The sequence below is a fragment of the Gobius niger genome (assembly GCF_951799975.1).
Source record: "Gobius niger genome assembly, chromosome: 12".
In the NCBI taxonomy this organism is placed as follows: domain Eukaryota; kingdom Metazoa; phylum Chordata; class Actinopteri; order Gobiiformes; family Gobiidae; genus Gobius; species Gobius niger.
This window is the reverse complement of record NC_136863.1, coordinates 8,669,355-8,682,498: the sequence shown is the minus strand read 5'-3', so window position 1 is coordinate 8,682,498 and position 13,144 is coordinate 8,669,355. Positions and strand designations below refer to the sequence as shown.

Below are 13,144 nucleotides of genomic sequence, written 5' to 3'. Positions count from 1 at the left end.
GCATTTCTGCATAAACGTGATGAGTGATTATTGTCTTTGCGAAACAATCCATTTGAACTGTTTACTCTCAACTCGTACATATTTATAGATATGTTTTTTTTTCACTATACTCTCAATCAGTGGTTGGCAAGTTTGCTTTGTGAAGGGCTGAGTTTCTTTGATTGCCAAAACCCCAAGGGCCGTCCCCTCATGACTGTAGCACCATTTTCGACAATAGCCTATGTTGTACATCAGGGGTAGGCAACGTCAGGCCCGGGGGCCAAATTCGGCCCTCCAGCATTAAACCTTTGGCCCCCAAGAGAATTTTGAAGAAACATTTATTCATAAATCAGAGGCCAAATACATGAATAGGACTCTAAAATGTGGAAAATACTGTAAATGTGTTCACATTTCACAGAAAAACACCCCATTAGGTCATACATTGTGAGCAAAACTTATATTTGTAGAGAAAAGGTGCTTTACTTTGGGCTAAAATTGTGAGTTTCGCCCCTTGGGGAAAATCCGGCCCCCCATGACACAAACTTGCCTACCCCTGTTGTACATCATATAAACCCTAGCGTTGTATTTTGCTAGGAAAGGTTAAAAAAGTAGAATAAATATTGGCAGTAGTTTTTGCATTTTTGGAGTACTTTCACAGGTATTTGACCTCTGACGTGTGTAAAATATTTCTCAAAATCATCTTAGGGGCCAGAGGCTTTATGCTGGAGGCCTGGATTCGGCCGCTGAGCCTGAGGTTTCCTACCCTACTCTAAAGTATTAAAGGCCCTACACCTGATTTTTTAAATAATTATGAGCCACTAAATGAAACCGTTAGTTGCTGTCCAAACTCATTCCTAACTTTCTTAATATATTTGTAGCATCCCAACAAGTTTCCAGGCACATTTCACAACTTGCAGGGTCACTTTTCAGGGTCACTGTCACAGAAATGTGAGAAAACTAGTCTGCAAGTTCATGAAATTGATACAAATCCTTTATAACTAGATACAGTGTTTTTTCCACAAATGTCAGAGTTTACGATACACTAAAGGAGGACAAAACAAATGTCATTCCATTACTAGAAAGTTAAAAAAAAATCAGGTATAGTGCCTTTAACAGGAAATGTGCATTGAAATATCATTAACCTTTTAACCCCCATCATCTAAAAGCAGGAGATTACAGCCTATAGGCCAAAGTAACGCCTCATTTGAAAGCTAAGACCTATAAAACTGATCCAAGATATTTTTTGGTCACGTTTTTGTCGCATGCTTTGTTGCTTTTTCATCACTTTTCCGTCATCTGTTTTGTTGCTCTTTTGATTCTTTCTTTGCTGCGTTTTCATCCTCATTTACGTCTCGTTTTTGTCACTATTTTGCAAGAAGCTTTTAGATTTGGGTAAAGTCGAACTGGAGAAAATGTTCTTGGTTAAGAGGTTAATGGCTACGGACCGTCCATGTTGTCCCATAAGTTACTCAAGTATCCTGAAAGCACAATTGTTCTCTACAGTGTCATTTTTATATCATAAAAGGGGCACCAGGGGGACAAAGCTGGAGATACAAAGTTTTAATCTTTTCATGCATAAGTTTGTGCTTATTTAGTGAAATGTATATATTTGTTATAGTAGTTTGGTGATTTAGTATTTGTAAAATCAGATCAAGATTTTAATAGACTTCCATTATTGTATCTCCTCTGAGTGGGGTAACATTAGTCAGTCACATTGTCATATATGTCTCAAATTGCCATTGGTTCACATTGGTAATTCTGCCATGAGACAATACTATACCATGACCTCTTTATTTTTTTCTTCCTGAAAATCCATCGGGCGTCCAGGATTACTGTGTGGCGGAGTTCCTGCGGGACCAGTCGTTCCAGGTGAGCGCCGACCCCGACACCGACCCCCAAGCCTACAAGAGACAAGAGGCCATCTGGGAGCTCTTCACCAGCGAGTGTGTTTACTTCCTGGATCAGCTCATGGTCCTAAAAGAGGTAAAAACACACACACATACACGTTTGTCTGTCGCTTTATAATAACATAGGCTCTGGACACGCAAACCTTTCCCTCTAGGGCCCCAAAATATGGAACAAAACTCGGTCACTGCCCTGAAAAACTACACCAGCGCAAATAAATGGACCAAACTTGTTGAAACCCAAAACCTGCTGCTGCTGCTTTCAATGAAATCCCGGGTTTCCTTTCTTTACCCCAGTGCTTTAGAAATTGAATGCTGCAGATAGCACGACCGGGGCTTTTCTCTGACTTCTTTGTTGCGTTCAGGTGTTTTTGGCCACGCTGACGGACCTGCGGGCGAGGAACTGCCTGCTGGATGTGGACACCTGGAGGCTGTTTGCCAACCTCAATGAGCTTTGTCTGGTGAGAAATCTGTGTGACTAGTCAAATCAGTTTAATTATCCGTTCTACAACTCTTTAAAAGACATGACGGAGAATCCGCTTTGTGAACTCTCAAACCCATGGTGCGTAATGTGTGCACACAATAGCAGGCGGCAGAGGGAGGGACGGTCATTAAGAAATTAAATCTTAAAGATTGATGAGATGCTCAAAAAATATGCACTTAGTTCAGCCTCACTGAACTAAAATGCCTAAATGCTAATTCATAAGGAACTTGTTTACAATAATGACACAATTTCTGCTGCTTCATTTTTTTTAAGATCTAAATGAACTAAAGAGGTAAAGCAAAAAGACAATGTATTGGATTACAAGTACAGTGTTATATTTGATATTTATGTTATGTGTTTTCTTTAGATGAGGCATTACATAACTTTTGTATAACGTGTTGTATAATTGTGGTGGGGTCAGGACAAATGTGTGGTTAATGTGCAATAGCCTATAGTTTAAAATTGAGATGGTACAGCTGAAAATTCCATGGTAGTAACTATGGTGACTGTAAAAATGCAGATTTCTCATCTTAGTTTATTGCCAATTTCTTTGTACTTTATGAGTCCATTCACATGAAAGAAAAACTGTCACAAATATCAAAGCCCTCTCTTCCAGCGCATATAGGAACTATGGTCTAATTATTTCCTCATAAAGGAGTCCAGACCGTATTCAAAAACATGTGCGTGATGTTGGTCAGTAGAAGGCTTTCAGTCATAACAATAATATGGCAGGTTTGTTAAATAATGATCAGGGAAAACATTTGGACATTTATTTTTTAGGAACATTTTTTCAAAAACTGTTTCTCTCACATAGAGTTGTTTACGTTTGTTAAGTGAGGATGTCATTGCTCCACTTCCTGGTCCAACAGAACATTAGCCCTGTTCACCATATGGGAATTGGCTGATTATAACCTGCTGTAGAGCCGACTACACTGTACTTTTTAAACATCTGACCACAAAGAAATATTACTTTTCCTCTGAATTTCCATTAGTAATGCTTTTCTGGCATCAATTATCAAATTATTTTCTCCCTACACAATGAAGACTAATTTATATATATAAATATCTTAATTTTCCCTGGAGAAATGGTGAGCAATATTGTTCGCGTTAGGTGTAAAACAGTTGTTGACCTTTTATTTATTGTTATTTCAGCAGGAGATTCAGATGAAGCTGCGTTTTTTGCTATGGTTGTTTGTCTATGGAACTCTCGACAATTTGGACCCAGATGTGGCTTATTTTTGTGTGTGATGCCACACTTAACAAAATTGGCACCTGCCATTCAACTGAAATCGAATACTAGGACAACACATTTCTTCCTGTGGTCTAGAGAAATTGTGGACCTTGTCTGTTGCTTTGCACTAATACAAATACTGTGGTTCGTTTCAATATTTGTGAATATTTGTTATTGCATGAAAAGGAAGAGTGTAGCATATGGGAGAGTGACATCATCACTGTTTGGATTAAGACCTGATTAAAAAATGTCTAAATGGAGGTTATGGATTTGTTAGCACCATCTGTTCATAATAAATTGCAATAAATTCCTCTTGAAAAATATTGTATTGCATTTCCGCTGCAAAGGTGGAGTAAAAGTCATTATAAAGCAAAGACTCCTCTTGTATTAAACTCAAAGTTAACATGTTTAAGGACCAGTGGCAGAGTCTACACTTGATTTTTTCCCCCTGATGTGAACAGTATGAACAGTGTGTGAGGGCAGAGCGTCGGCCACACAGCTCGCACAGACACCTGACACTGCTCTTTTCTGCAGGTGAGCTTTGGTTTCCTCAACAACCTCTTTCGTGTCATCAAGGACACGCTGGCGATAAGCGAGGGTGGCGGGCCCACCCTGCTGGAGCTGCTGAGCAAGGCAAGTGGCAACAATCAATCCCTTTATTTGTTCCAGGGAAAGCTGGAACCGGGCCCCGTTTATTTTCTCAGGAAAATGAAGCACAGGTGACTAATGAGTATTTTGAAAGAAGCCTGACTGATTGCTACATACTGTCCATGCATGGTGTGGAATAATATTTTATCTAGCCAAGTATGGCGATTGTGATTAGATTAGCAGTATAGGCTATATTAAAATTTTTACTGAACACATTTTTATGTCCAAGACCATTAATATTTGATCATATTGAACTGCTAAACTAAGACTACATTTCAGAGCATGTTTAGACGACTAAAGTACAGGGTTAGACCATAAGAACCCATGGTGTTTTTCTACTGTAAATACTTCAGTACTTACAGTAAATATAAAAATTAAACTGAGCAACTTGAAGTAATTGGAGTAATATTTGATCAGTGATGTGTACTTTAGGCACGTTATGGCTTGAAGAGTGTCTCTTTAATCTTGATACTTGTCAGCTACATATTTAAGTAATCAGTAAGTGTGTGAAATTATCCAGATTATACTGGTACACTTGCCCTGTCAGTGCACCTTGGGGGTCATTTACCAAGCGTTTGGTCTTGTGTAAAAGTGGGCCTGTAACATTCATTAACACATTATTTACGCTCACAGAATTCTCTAATTTGCATATCAGATTTGGGGTCCTAAAACTGTAATACATGCAATTTCACATGTTAAATTAGTTGCAACAAGCCCAGTGTAATTGACCCCCATAGTGTACAAATGCAGCTGCACAATATAGTATCTCCAAATTAGCATTGAGGTCACATATTTTGCAAACGCAGCCTAAAAACAAAACCGCATGGCAACTTAAACATGTGCAAAGGTTTCGTTGCAGCCATGACCTTTCTCATTTTATGTTTTTTTTTATGTTTATTGGCTAGACTTGACCATAGACCGTAAAAAATAATAGACGACTCCTCCTCACTCCTCCCCGTTTGCCACAATGACTACGCTCGAGGGGGAAATCATGGCGGATTTACAGACTCCCCCCTCCCCAGCTCTGACGAAACATGTGCCTAAAAAGTGCATAAGGGCAGGATCTTCACTGTAGACTCGGCCCTTGCTTGACGTGTAGTTCGTGCAGCTCCAATGCTAACAGTCCGACCCTCATTAGTACCTAGCTGTAGAAAGTTTAAGAAAATTAGAAACCAGGCTTTAAAGTTGTTTTTAACGTGTCTGAAGCGCAATGCATTCCAATGGGGCACTAGCGGCTATATGGAGGTGCTACAGCGAATGGCGGCCCCTAGTGTTGTCCTCACAAAGCAGAGCGGCCGTTGGTCTTTCCGCATTTATGAAAATACTAATTTTACAATTTGTGGTTACATTTAATGGAATGTACATTGTTGAAATGGTTTAGTAAAAAATGTAAATAATATCCAGGGTTTCGGAGGGGCATTAAATAAACTTCGTCTCATGCTCCTTGTTCTTTCGAATTATTTAGTTTTTCTGTATTTTCTTGGAATTTTGTTTGTAAATATCACGATTTCCACAGGACTTTTTCCTTGCGTTGTTGCTTTGTTGTTGTCACTTTTGACGATTTTTCCCTATCGCATTTTTAGCAGTTTTTCATCGCGTTTTTGTCACATTTTTATCATGTATTCGTCACTTTTTGTTGCTTTTTGTTGCTTTTTGGTCATGCTTTAGTCACTTTATTGTTGTCCTTTTGTTTTGTTTTTTTGTTCCTTTTTTGTGGCTTTTTTGTCTCCTTTTTGCCACTATTTTGATGCTTTGTTCCAGAAGCTTTAAGATTTGGATAAAGCCAAACTGGTGAAAATGCACTTGGTTCAGGTGGGGGTTAAGAGGTTAAAAAGCATTAAGTCATTAAATGAACTGAGCCAAAATCAAGGCCTGATTGTCATTAAAAAGTATTAAATTTGGCTTACATTTGACCCTGAATATCATTATCGCGACGTTTGGTCACATCATTGAACAGCCCTTGCCCCGAGTCCACAGATTAACGGTGCGGGTCTTCTTTGGCAGGTCTTTAAGGAGAGCGTTTGCCACTGCCTGCAGAAGTACTGTCTCAACTACTCCGCCGCCCTGCTTTATCTGGACGGCCTGAAGCACCGGGAGGACTTTGGATCCTACGTCAAGGTACAGACTGTGTGTACAAAGGCTGGAAGCGCTGTGTATGCTTTGACAAACACAAGCAGAGGAGCGGGCAGTGCCAAGTGACAGCGCACAGCACCCTGGGGCGTCAGTGAGCAAACGGCAAGCAGGCATTCGGTGTCAGAGCAGCACGACAACGAGGGGAATGTGACCAGGAGTCCCTTTGTGTAGGCTTCACTGTCAGCTGCGTTTTCTTAAAGCTGCACTATCTGAAAAGTCTTAGGTAGTTGGGTAAAATCTCAGCTCTTGCGCTGGAGGAAATTGCACAGGGTCTGTTTTTCTATCACCAATTTCCAATTTCAATGTGGAGGCCTACAGTGCCAAATGAAGTTTACTCTACTTCAAGAAAATAATTGGATTTCCACAGCTTTAAAGGGACTATACAGAGTTTAAAAATGTAAAATGTTTTCATCCCCCTACATGTTCCAGCCATGTCCTAATGTGTAGAATGAGCTCAGACCTGTTCACCACAACTACCTCTAAAATCCCGCACTGTCACTCAAAAAGGTGTTAATTCGGGTCCGAAGTGCCGTCATGCACGAGCTTAATATGGAAGGTGCAGTCACACGTCTGACCTGAGGTGGCAGTAGTGAGTAAAAAATGGCAAACTTGCATCTAGCCCCTTTAAGGCGAGATACTGCCGATAAATAGGGAGATATTGCTTTGAAACTTTTGGTGTAGATTACTGGCATTTAAAAAAGTTTCCTATCATTTATTAAAGGCATTTTGTGCATAAATTATTTTGAGCGACAAAATTATATTTTGGGATTGAGCCAGGTTTTAATTTGTGGAATATATTTTTACTGCTTTATGGGGTTAGAAACTCAATAATTCTGGCTAGAAATAAGATGTCAACAAATCCTTTGGGGTTAAAAAAAAAAAAAAAAGTAGTGAAAGTTGCTACTTGTGAGGGGGGGGAAAGCATTTTGGAAAACTGCTTTTGAAGTTGCAATTTCCAATGTAAATCAATGGAATAATTATTTTTATTACAATAATACAATAGATTATTGTGTGGATTAGATTATTTCTTTGTTTCCTGGTTAAAGTTTTCATGTTTAGAGACCAATCTGGCCCAAAAGTTGAACATGAAGGGGGGAAAAAAAACATTTCTTGTTGTGTTTGCGTAAGCCTTTAAAGCAGGGGTAGGCAACGTCCGGCCCGGGGGCAAAATCCGGCCCTCCAGAACAGAACCTCTGGCCCCTAAGATGATTTTGAGAAATATTATTATGCAAATAAGAGATGAAATACCTGTTAAAGTACTCTAAAAATACAATGTTTTTAAAATGTCCCGGCAGAACATCCCACTTGGTCAAATGTAACGTAGTGGGTTGCAGAACCATTTTCAGTGGGTCTAGGAAACCTTTTTTTGTTCTTCCATATTTTCCATCTGAAACTGCAAGAAAACACACCAGAGTCTGTTAAAATGTATATTATTGGGTTGTTTTGATCTCTTTAAAGCATATCTACTGCTTGTTGAATAAAAAATTGGTTGAAAATACAATGTTTAATACGCTATATGACAAATTACGTGTCTTGTCATCTGAGGTTAATCCAGCCAAAACCACTTGAGAACCACTTGGCATTTGCAGAAAAAGAGTTCTTTACTTCAGGCTTTAATGGTGAGGTTCGGCCCTTGGTGTTGATGAAGATCGGCCTGCCACGACGCAAACTTACCTACCCCTGCTTTAAAGCTCGTTTTTGTATTGCTGCCATAGATTTTAGCCCCATCTCCTGTGTGTCGTTTTAAAACTATCACAAAGCCGCGCTCTTATACCTCTCCTACCTCCCGTTTTCTCCTGTCGACGCTCACCCTGGGTCCACTTTCTCTTTCAGTGGTGTGAGCGGCACGAACAGTGTCGGAGGCTGCAGCTGCGTGACCTGCTGGTGGCGCCGTTGCAGAGGCTAACTCGATACCCGCTTTTGCTGAGGAACATCGCGAAGAGGCTCGAGGATGAGGATGAGGTTCGAGGCCTGCAGTCTGTGGCGGAGCAAGTGGATACGGCTATTTGTAAGTGTAACCCAACACACTGAGCTACTGGGTTGACTGGGTCTTGGCCGTTCATTTCTGTGATGTAAAATTCAAATTCTTAAGTCCACAGCAAATTGTGTCCAAGGTGTTTGACTGTTTGACTGTGCTTTACAAATATTGTGTGAGTAAACGGTGTATAAAAGCGGGAGGTGGAGGTTATCTTCGAGACAAACAGAACGATACCAGTCTTTGAAAGCAGCTTGTCTCATGCCTGGTCGGCAGCCTGAGTGATGTCTCTGTTCAGCGTGTTTATGCAGTAGACCTGTTGTGGCAGATCTCTTTCCAACCAGATGGACGAGCTGCGCACAATGTACTTTATCAATAAATCTTAACCAAAGCGCCCCGATCAGGTTACCAAAGCTGAGCTGTAGCCACAGTGTTTACCATAAACAGGCGTGGTGGAGCTGCACAGGGCAGAGCTTTGGGACTTTCATCCTTTGAGCATTTACTGGTACAGTGTGTGCAAACTTCAAATACTGTCAACGCCCCTGTTTGAGAAGCTCCCGTCACTGCACTGCCCTCATGAGATCATTCTGTTAGTCACCACTTAATTTGTAACAACATACAAGCATTGTCGATGTCAAATACCAATGACTGAGGAGCAATTATTCCTTATTAGTCAGTCTGCCCAATGAAATTACATGGAACGATACTCTATAACAAAACCACACAGGGTGTGTGGAGATGACAGACACACTGACAAATGTCTCTGAATGAATGGTTTGGGGAAATTATTGACGAAATCTAAGTCAATCTATATTAGGGCAGGGCGATATGGCCTAAAACAGGGGTGTCAAACTCATTTTGGGTCACGGGCCAAAACTCTGTTCCCACAGCGGGTCGCGGGCCGTATATAATAGAGAAAATGTTTCTAATGAATGAACAATAATAAGCTGTGATTTGGTCAAAGCCCCAACTTGACTGTAGCCTAATCAATAACACCGGCTTACACTTGTATTGCACTTTACAAGCCTGTGTCACAAGTTCCTCAAAGCACTACATAGTAGTCATTATTCATTCACTCCACACTCGGTGGTGGTAAACTGTTACTGAATCCATTTACCACATGGCTATAAAATGTGTTGTTCATATCCTGAGCTCTTATTATGTCAGTGCCCTCTGCTGGACACGTGTGGAACTCTTTCAATTTTGTTTTATTTAATGCCCCCTAGTGGCTAGAATGAGCATTCTGGTTATTCTTTCAAAAATTCCTAACTCTGCACAGGAATGGGCTAGAGACTTACTTTTTATTTTTTTTAACCTACTCTGGAATTTATGCTCTACGGGGCAGATTAAATCGGTGTATGTTTTACACCCCTGGCCCTAAAATATATATCACGATATATTATCACGATAACAATATATTTGACGATATAATTGACAATGGACATTTACTTCAAAATCCCAGCCTTACGCCTATTGGGAAGATGAATAAGTGATATTTTATTCATTCATATGATCTACTCAAGCAGTTTACATCCTTCAATTCTTTTTACTTTTTGAGCACCTGTCACCGTGTTCTCCGGTCAGTGTTTATGCTGCTCTGATGGAGCTGAGCGGAGCATGGATTATATCGTGTCCACAACAATGTAAAAAATAACAACGATATAATAAAATGATATTGCGATAACAATATGCGATACGATACGGACCCCCCCTAATCTATATTTGTAAATCTATTTGTGTAATTAATCAGAACAGTCCGTATGCTTATGATATAGTAATGGCTGTGTTTTTGTGCTGCTACACATACAGTATGGTGGAACATTGTCCTTCTATATTGTATGTTAGCTTTTCAGCTGTCCATCTCCGCTTTTCATCCTGAATTGTCAAATCTACAGGCAAAAAAATCCTGATGACAATATGGAGAGAGACCTTAGTTATATTTTGTGCAGTAACATGTAGGGCTGCTCGATTATTGAAAAAATAATAATCACGATTATTTTTGTCATAATTGAAATCACGATTATTCAAACGATTATTTGTTGCCTTTAAAAAAATCCATCAAAAAAGTGACAAAAATCCATCAAAAAAGTGACAAAAATCCATCAAAAAAATGACAAAATCCATCAAAAAAAGTGACAAAAATCCATCAAAAAAGTGACAAAAATCCGTCAAAAAAAGACAAAAATCCATCAAAAAAGTGACAAAAATCCATCAAAAAAAAGACAAAAATCCATCAAAAAAGTGACAAAAATCCATAAAAAAAAGACAACAATCCAGCAAAAAAGTGACAAAAATCCATCAAAAAAAAAAACAATCCAGCAAAAAAGTGACAAAAATCCAGCAAAAATAGTGACAAAAATCCAGCAAAAAAAGACAAAAATCCAGCAAAAAAATGACAAAAATCCATCAAAAAAGTGAAAAAAATCCAGCAAAAAAAGACAAAAATCAAGCAAAAAAGTGACAAAAATCCCAAAATTAAAAATTAGAAAAAAAATTGAAAAAAACATTTTGAAAAAGGAAAAAAAAAAAAAAATTGAAAAAAAAAATTAAAATCGATTTTGTGCGATTATGCTAATTTTGTAATCGTTTACTGTTGTAATCGAAATCGTAATCGAATTTCTATTAATTGCACAGCCCTAGTAACATGTATTCTCGTGTATATAATTGCACCTAAACCCTGCCTTACATAGCATTTGTTTCATAACTTGTTGCCTGCTGTGTGACTTCAGGTGATCTGGAAGGGAAAGTCAAATGGCTGGACAACTATCAGAAGGTGAAGCTGCTGAGGGACGCCCTGGTGTGGCTGCCTGTTTGGGAGAGAGACAAGCGCGCCTTCATCCCCGAGGTCAGTGCAGTGTAATAACATAGACAATGATAATTATAATCATTAGCAATAATAATAGCCTACACTTGTAGCAGCCTGCGCACCACAGTTTGAGAACCACCGCCTTAGAGAAAGTTCAAAGTTGAGCCAGTATCTGTCTTCCAGAATCTGAAACATCTGCTGAAGGCGGTCACGCTGGAGAATCTCATTTCTCACCGCAGCCTTCTCCACGAGGGCAAACTTGTGCTCACGGGTGAGGACCTTTTGCTCCCGCTCGTCATGTTTGACGTATGTGACGCACGGCCCGAAGTAACGCGTTGTTTTTTACCTCCAGAGAACACCAAGCTCATCGATGTTTATCTGTTCCTGTTTGACGAATTTCTTCTCATCACAAAAATCAAAAGAAACAAAAAGGTACAGTATTCTCAGTCTGGAAGGAACTTGGGCTGCAAGGTCAATGTTAGAAGTTGGCAAAAGCTGGACTTATCCATGTACAGTAATCGTATGTCCTAAATATCCTGTCTTTATGTGGTGTTATTATGAATACTTCAAATATGTTTAAAAATGCGTGTGATTCTTGTACTAGTTCAGCAGTATGTGCCAGTCCTCACGCATATAAAGTTCCTGGATATATCTAATTACAATTCTTGTGCAGTTGTGATTAAATCTGCTGTTTGAACCTGTCCAGGAGCATTAACGTTTGAGAGAAGACTGAGAAATGTACAATTAAAATAATACAAGAACCATGTATTGCAGAACATGTTGTAGAGGTCTAAACTACAGGGTTTGCCGGTTTTAAGCAAATTAACCTTTTAATTGGCACCCCCCTCCCTGGATCAGGGGGTTAGGGTTATGATTAGGGTTGGGGACGACAAATGAGATGCAAATTGTGTTTCACTCGCACTGATCTCAAATAGTTTTAGAAACTAGACGGTCTTGGCTTTCAAATGAGGATTCACACTGGCACGTAGGCTGTAAGCTTTTCTGTCAATAAGCTTTGAGATGTGAATATGCATAATTACTAACCCTGACTCTAACCCTGCGATGGCAGATAACGGGTTAGGACCACTTCCTACAGACGAAATACTTTGTGTTTGTAAAGAAAATTGTACTGCCTAAATAATTGCAGTCTTTGTTCATGTCAACAATTCAGATTTTAAGTATTTAATTGTGCAATGTCAATACTTGTTAAATAGACAATGTTTTCCCAAATCACTCACTCAGCTCTTTTCCAAACTGAATTCAGGTTCATTGTTGTCTTTGTTTGACCCAGCAGCGCTCCATTGGTCCAGAGCAGAATCCCCTCAGACTCGCTCAGAACCAGGAGCTGGACCAGCTGCTGAAGGAGGGCTGCACCTTCACCGTGGTGGACCAGCCCGTCTCTCTGGACCGACTACAGCTCAAGAACATCGACCAGCTAAACGCATCAAGTAATAAAGTCTATATTGTAGCATCTTTTATGCAGTCAAGCCCCTTTGAGTGGAGGTGTGTTATATTGCGATGTTTGTAAAGGTGAATCTGCTTCTTTTGCAGCGTCGGGTCTGCCTCATTCTTTTATTATTATGCACCAGAATCGCTACCAGCAGTGTATCGGGGCTTTTATTCTGCAGGCTCCTTCAGAAACTGCCAAAGTAAGTCTCTTCTATGATTATGTGAAGTTATTGTTGTTGTTTGTCCAGTTTTCTCATATATCATGATTTCCCTCCCTCTTCTTTCAGAGAGCTTGGATGACAAAGATCGAGGATGCAGTGTCTGCTCTGCTGAAGCATGACTCTCTGCAGCTGCGACACAAGAGCGCCTCCCTGTGGCTGGAGTCCTCACAGATATGACCCTCAAAGCACTAAAGCCATTTACTGATGACGTGCACTTCAATGTCTCTCGACATCTTTAAAGACTGTATTAGCACTAGGAGAGTTTTGTAATTTTGTTATGTGCCTTGCAGGGCAGCTACTGCAGGAGAGTGGAA

The 13,144-nt window shown here is 39.8% G+C and overlaps 1 protein-coding gene across 2 annotated transcripts in view; it reads left to right on the top strand.

The window, feature by feature from the left end:
* plekhg7 (pleckstrin homology domain containing, family G (with RhoGef domain) member 7) overlaps window positions 1-13,144 on the top strand; it is a 31,265-nt gene extending 18,121 nt beyond the window's left edge. The window contains exons 7-17 of one of the 2 annotated variants that reach the window (XM_079567989.1): window positions 1,807-1,962; window positions 2,249-2,344; window positions 4,133-4,231; window positions 6,251-6,364; window positions 8,213-8,387; window positions 11,084-11,199; window positions 11,344-11,431; window positions 11,513-11,592; window positions 12,452-12,608; window positions 12,712-12,809; window positions 12,897-13,144. In XM_079567989.1, the coding sequence (XP_079424115.1) occupies window positions 1,807-1,962; window positions 2,249-2,344; window positions 4,133-4,231; window positions 6,251-6,364; window positions 8,213-8,387; window positions 11,084-11,199; window positions 11,344-11,431; window positions 11,513-11,592; window positions 12,452-12,608; window positions 12,712-12,809; window positions 12,897-13,007 (1,290 nt within the window). In that variant the 3' untranslated portion in view covers window positions 13,008-13,144. The remainder of the gene's footprint in view (window positions 1-1,806; window positions 1,963-2,248; window positions 2,345-4,132; window positions 4,232-6,250; window positions 6,365-8,212; window positions 8,388-11,083; window positions 11,200-11,343; window positions 11,432-11,512; window positions 11,593-12,451; window positions 12,609-12,711; window positions 12,810-12,896) is intronic. The other variant, XM_079567990.1, reaches the window with a different exon arrangement.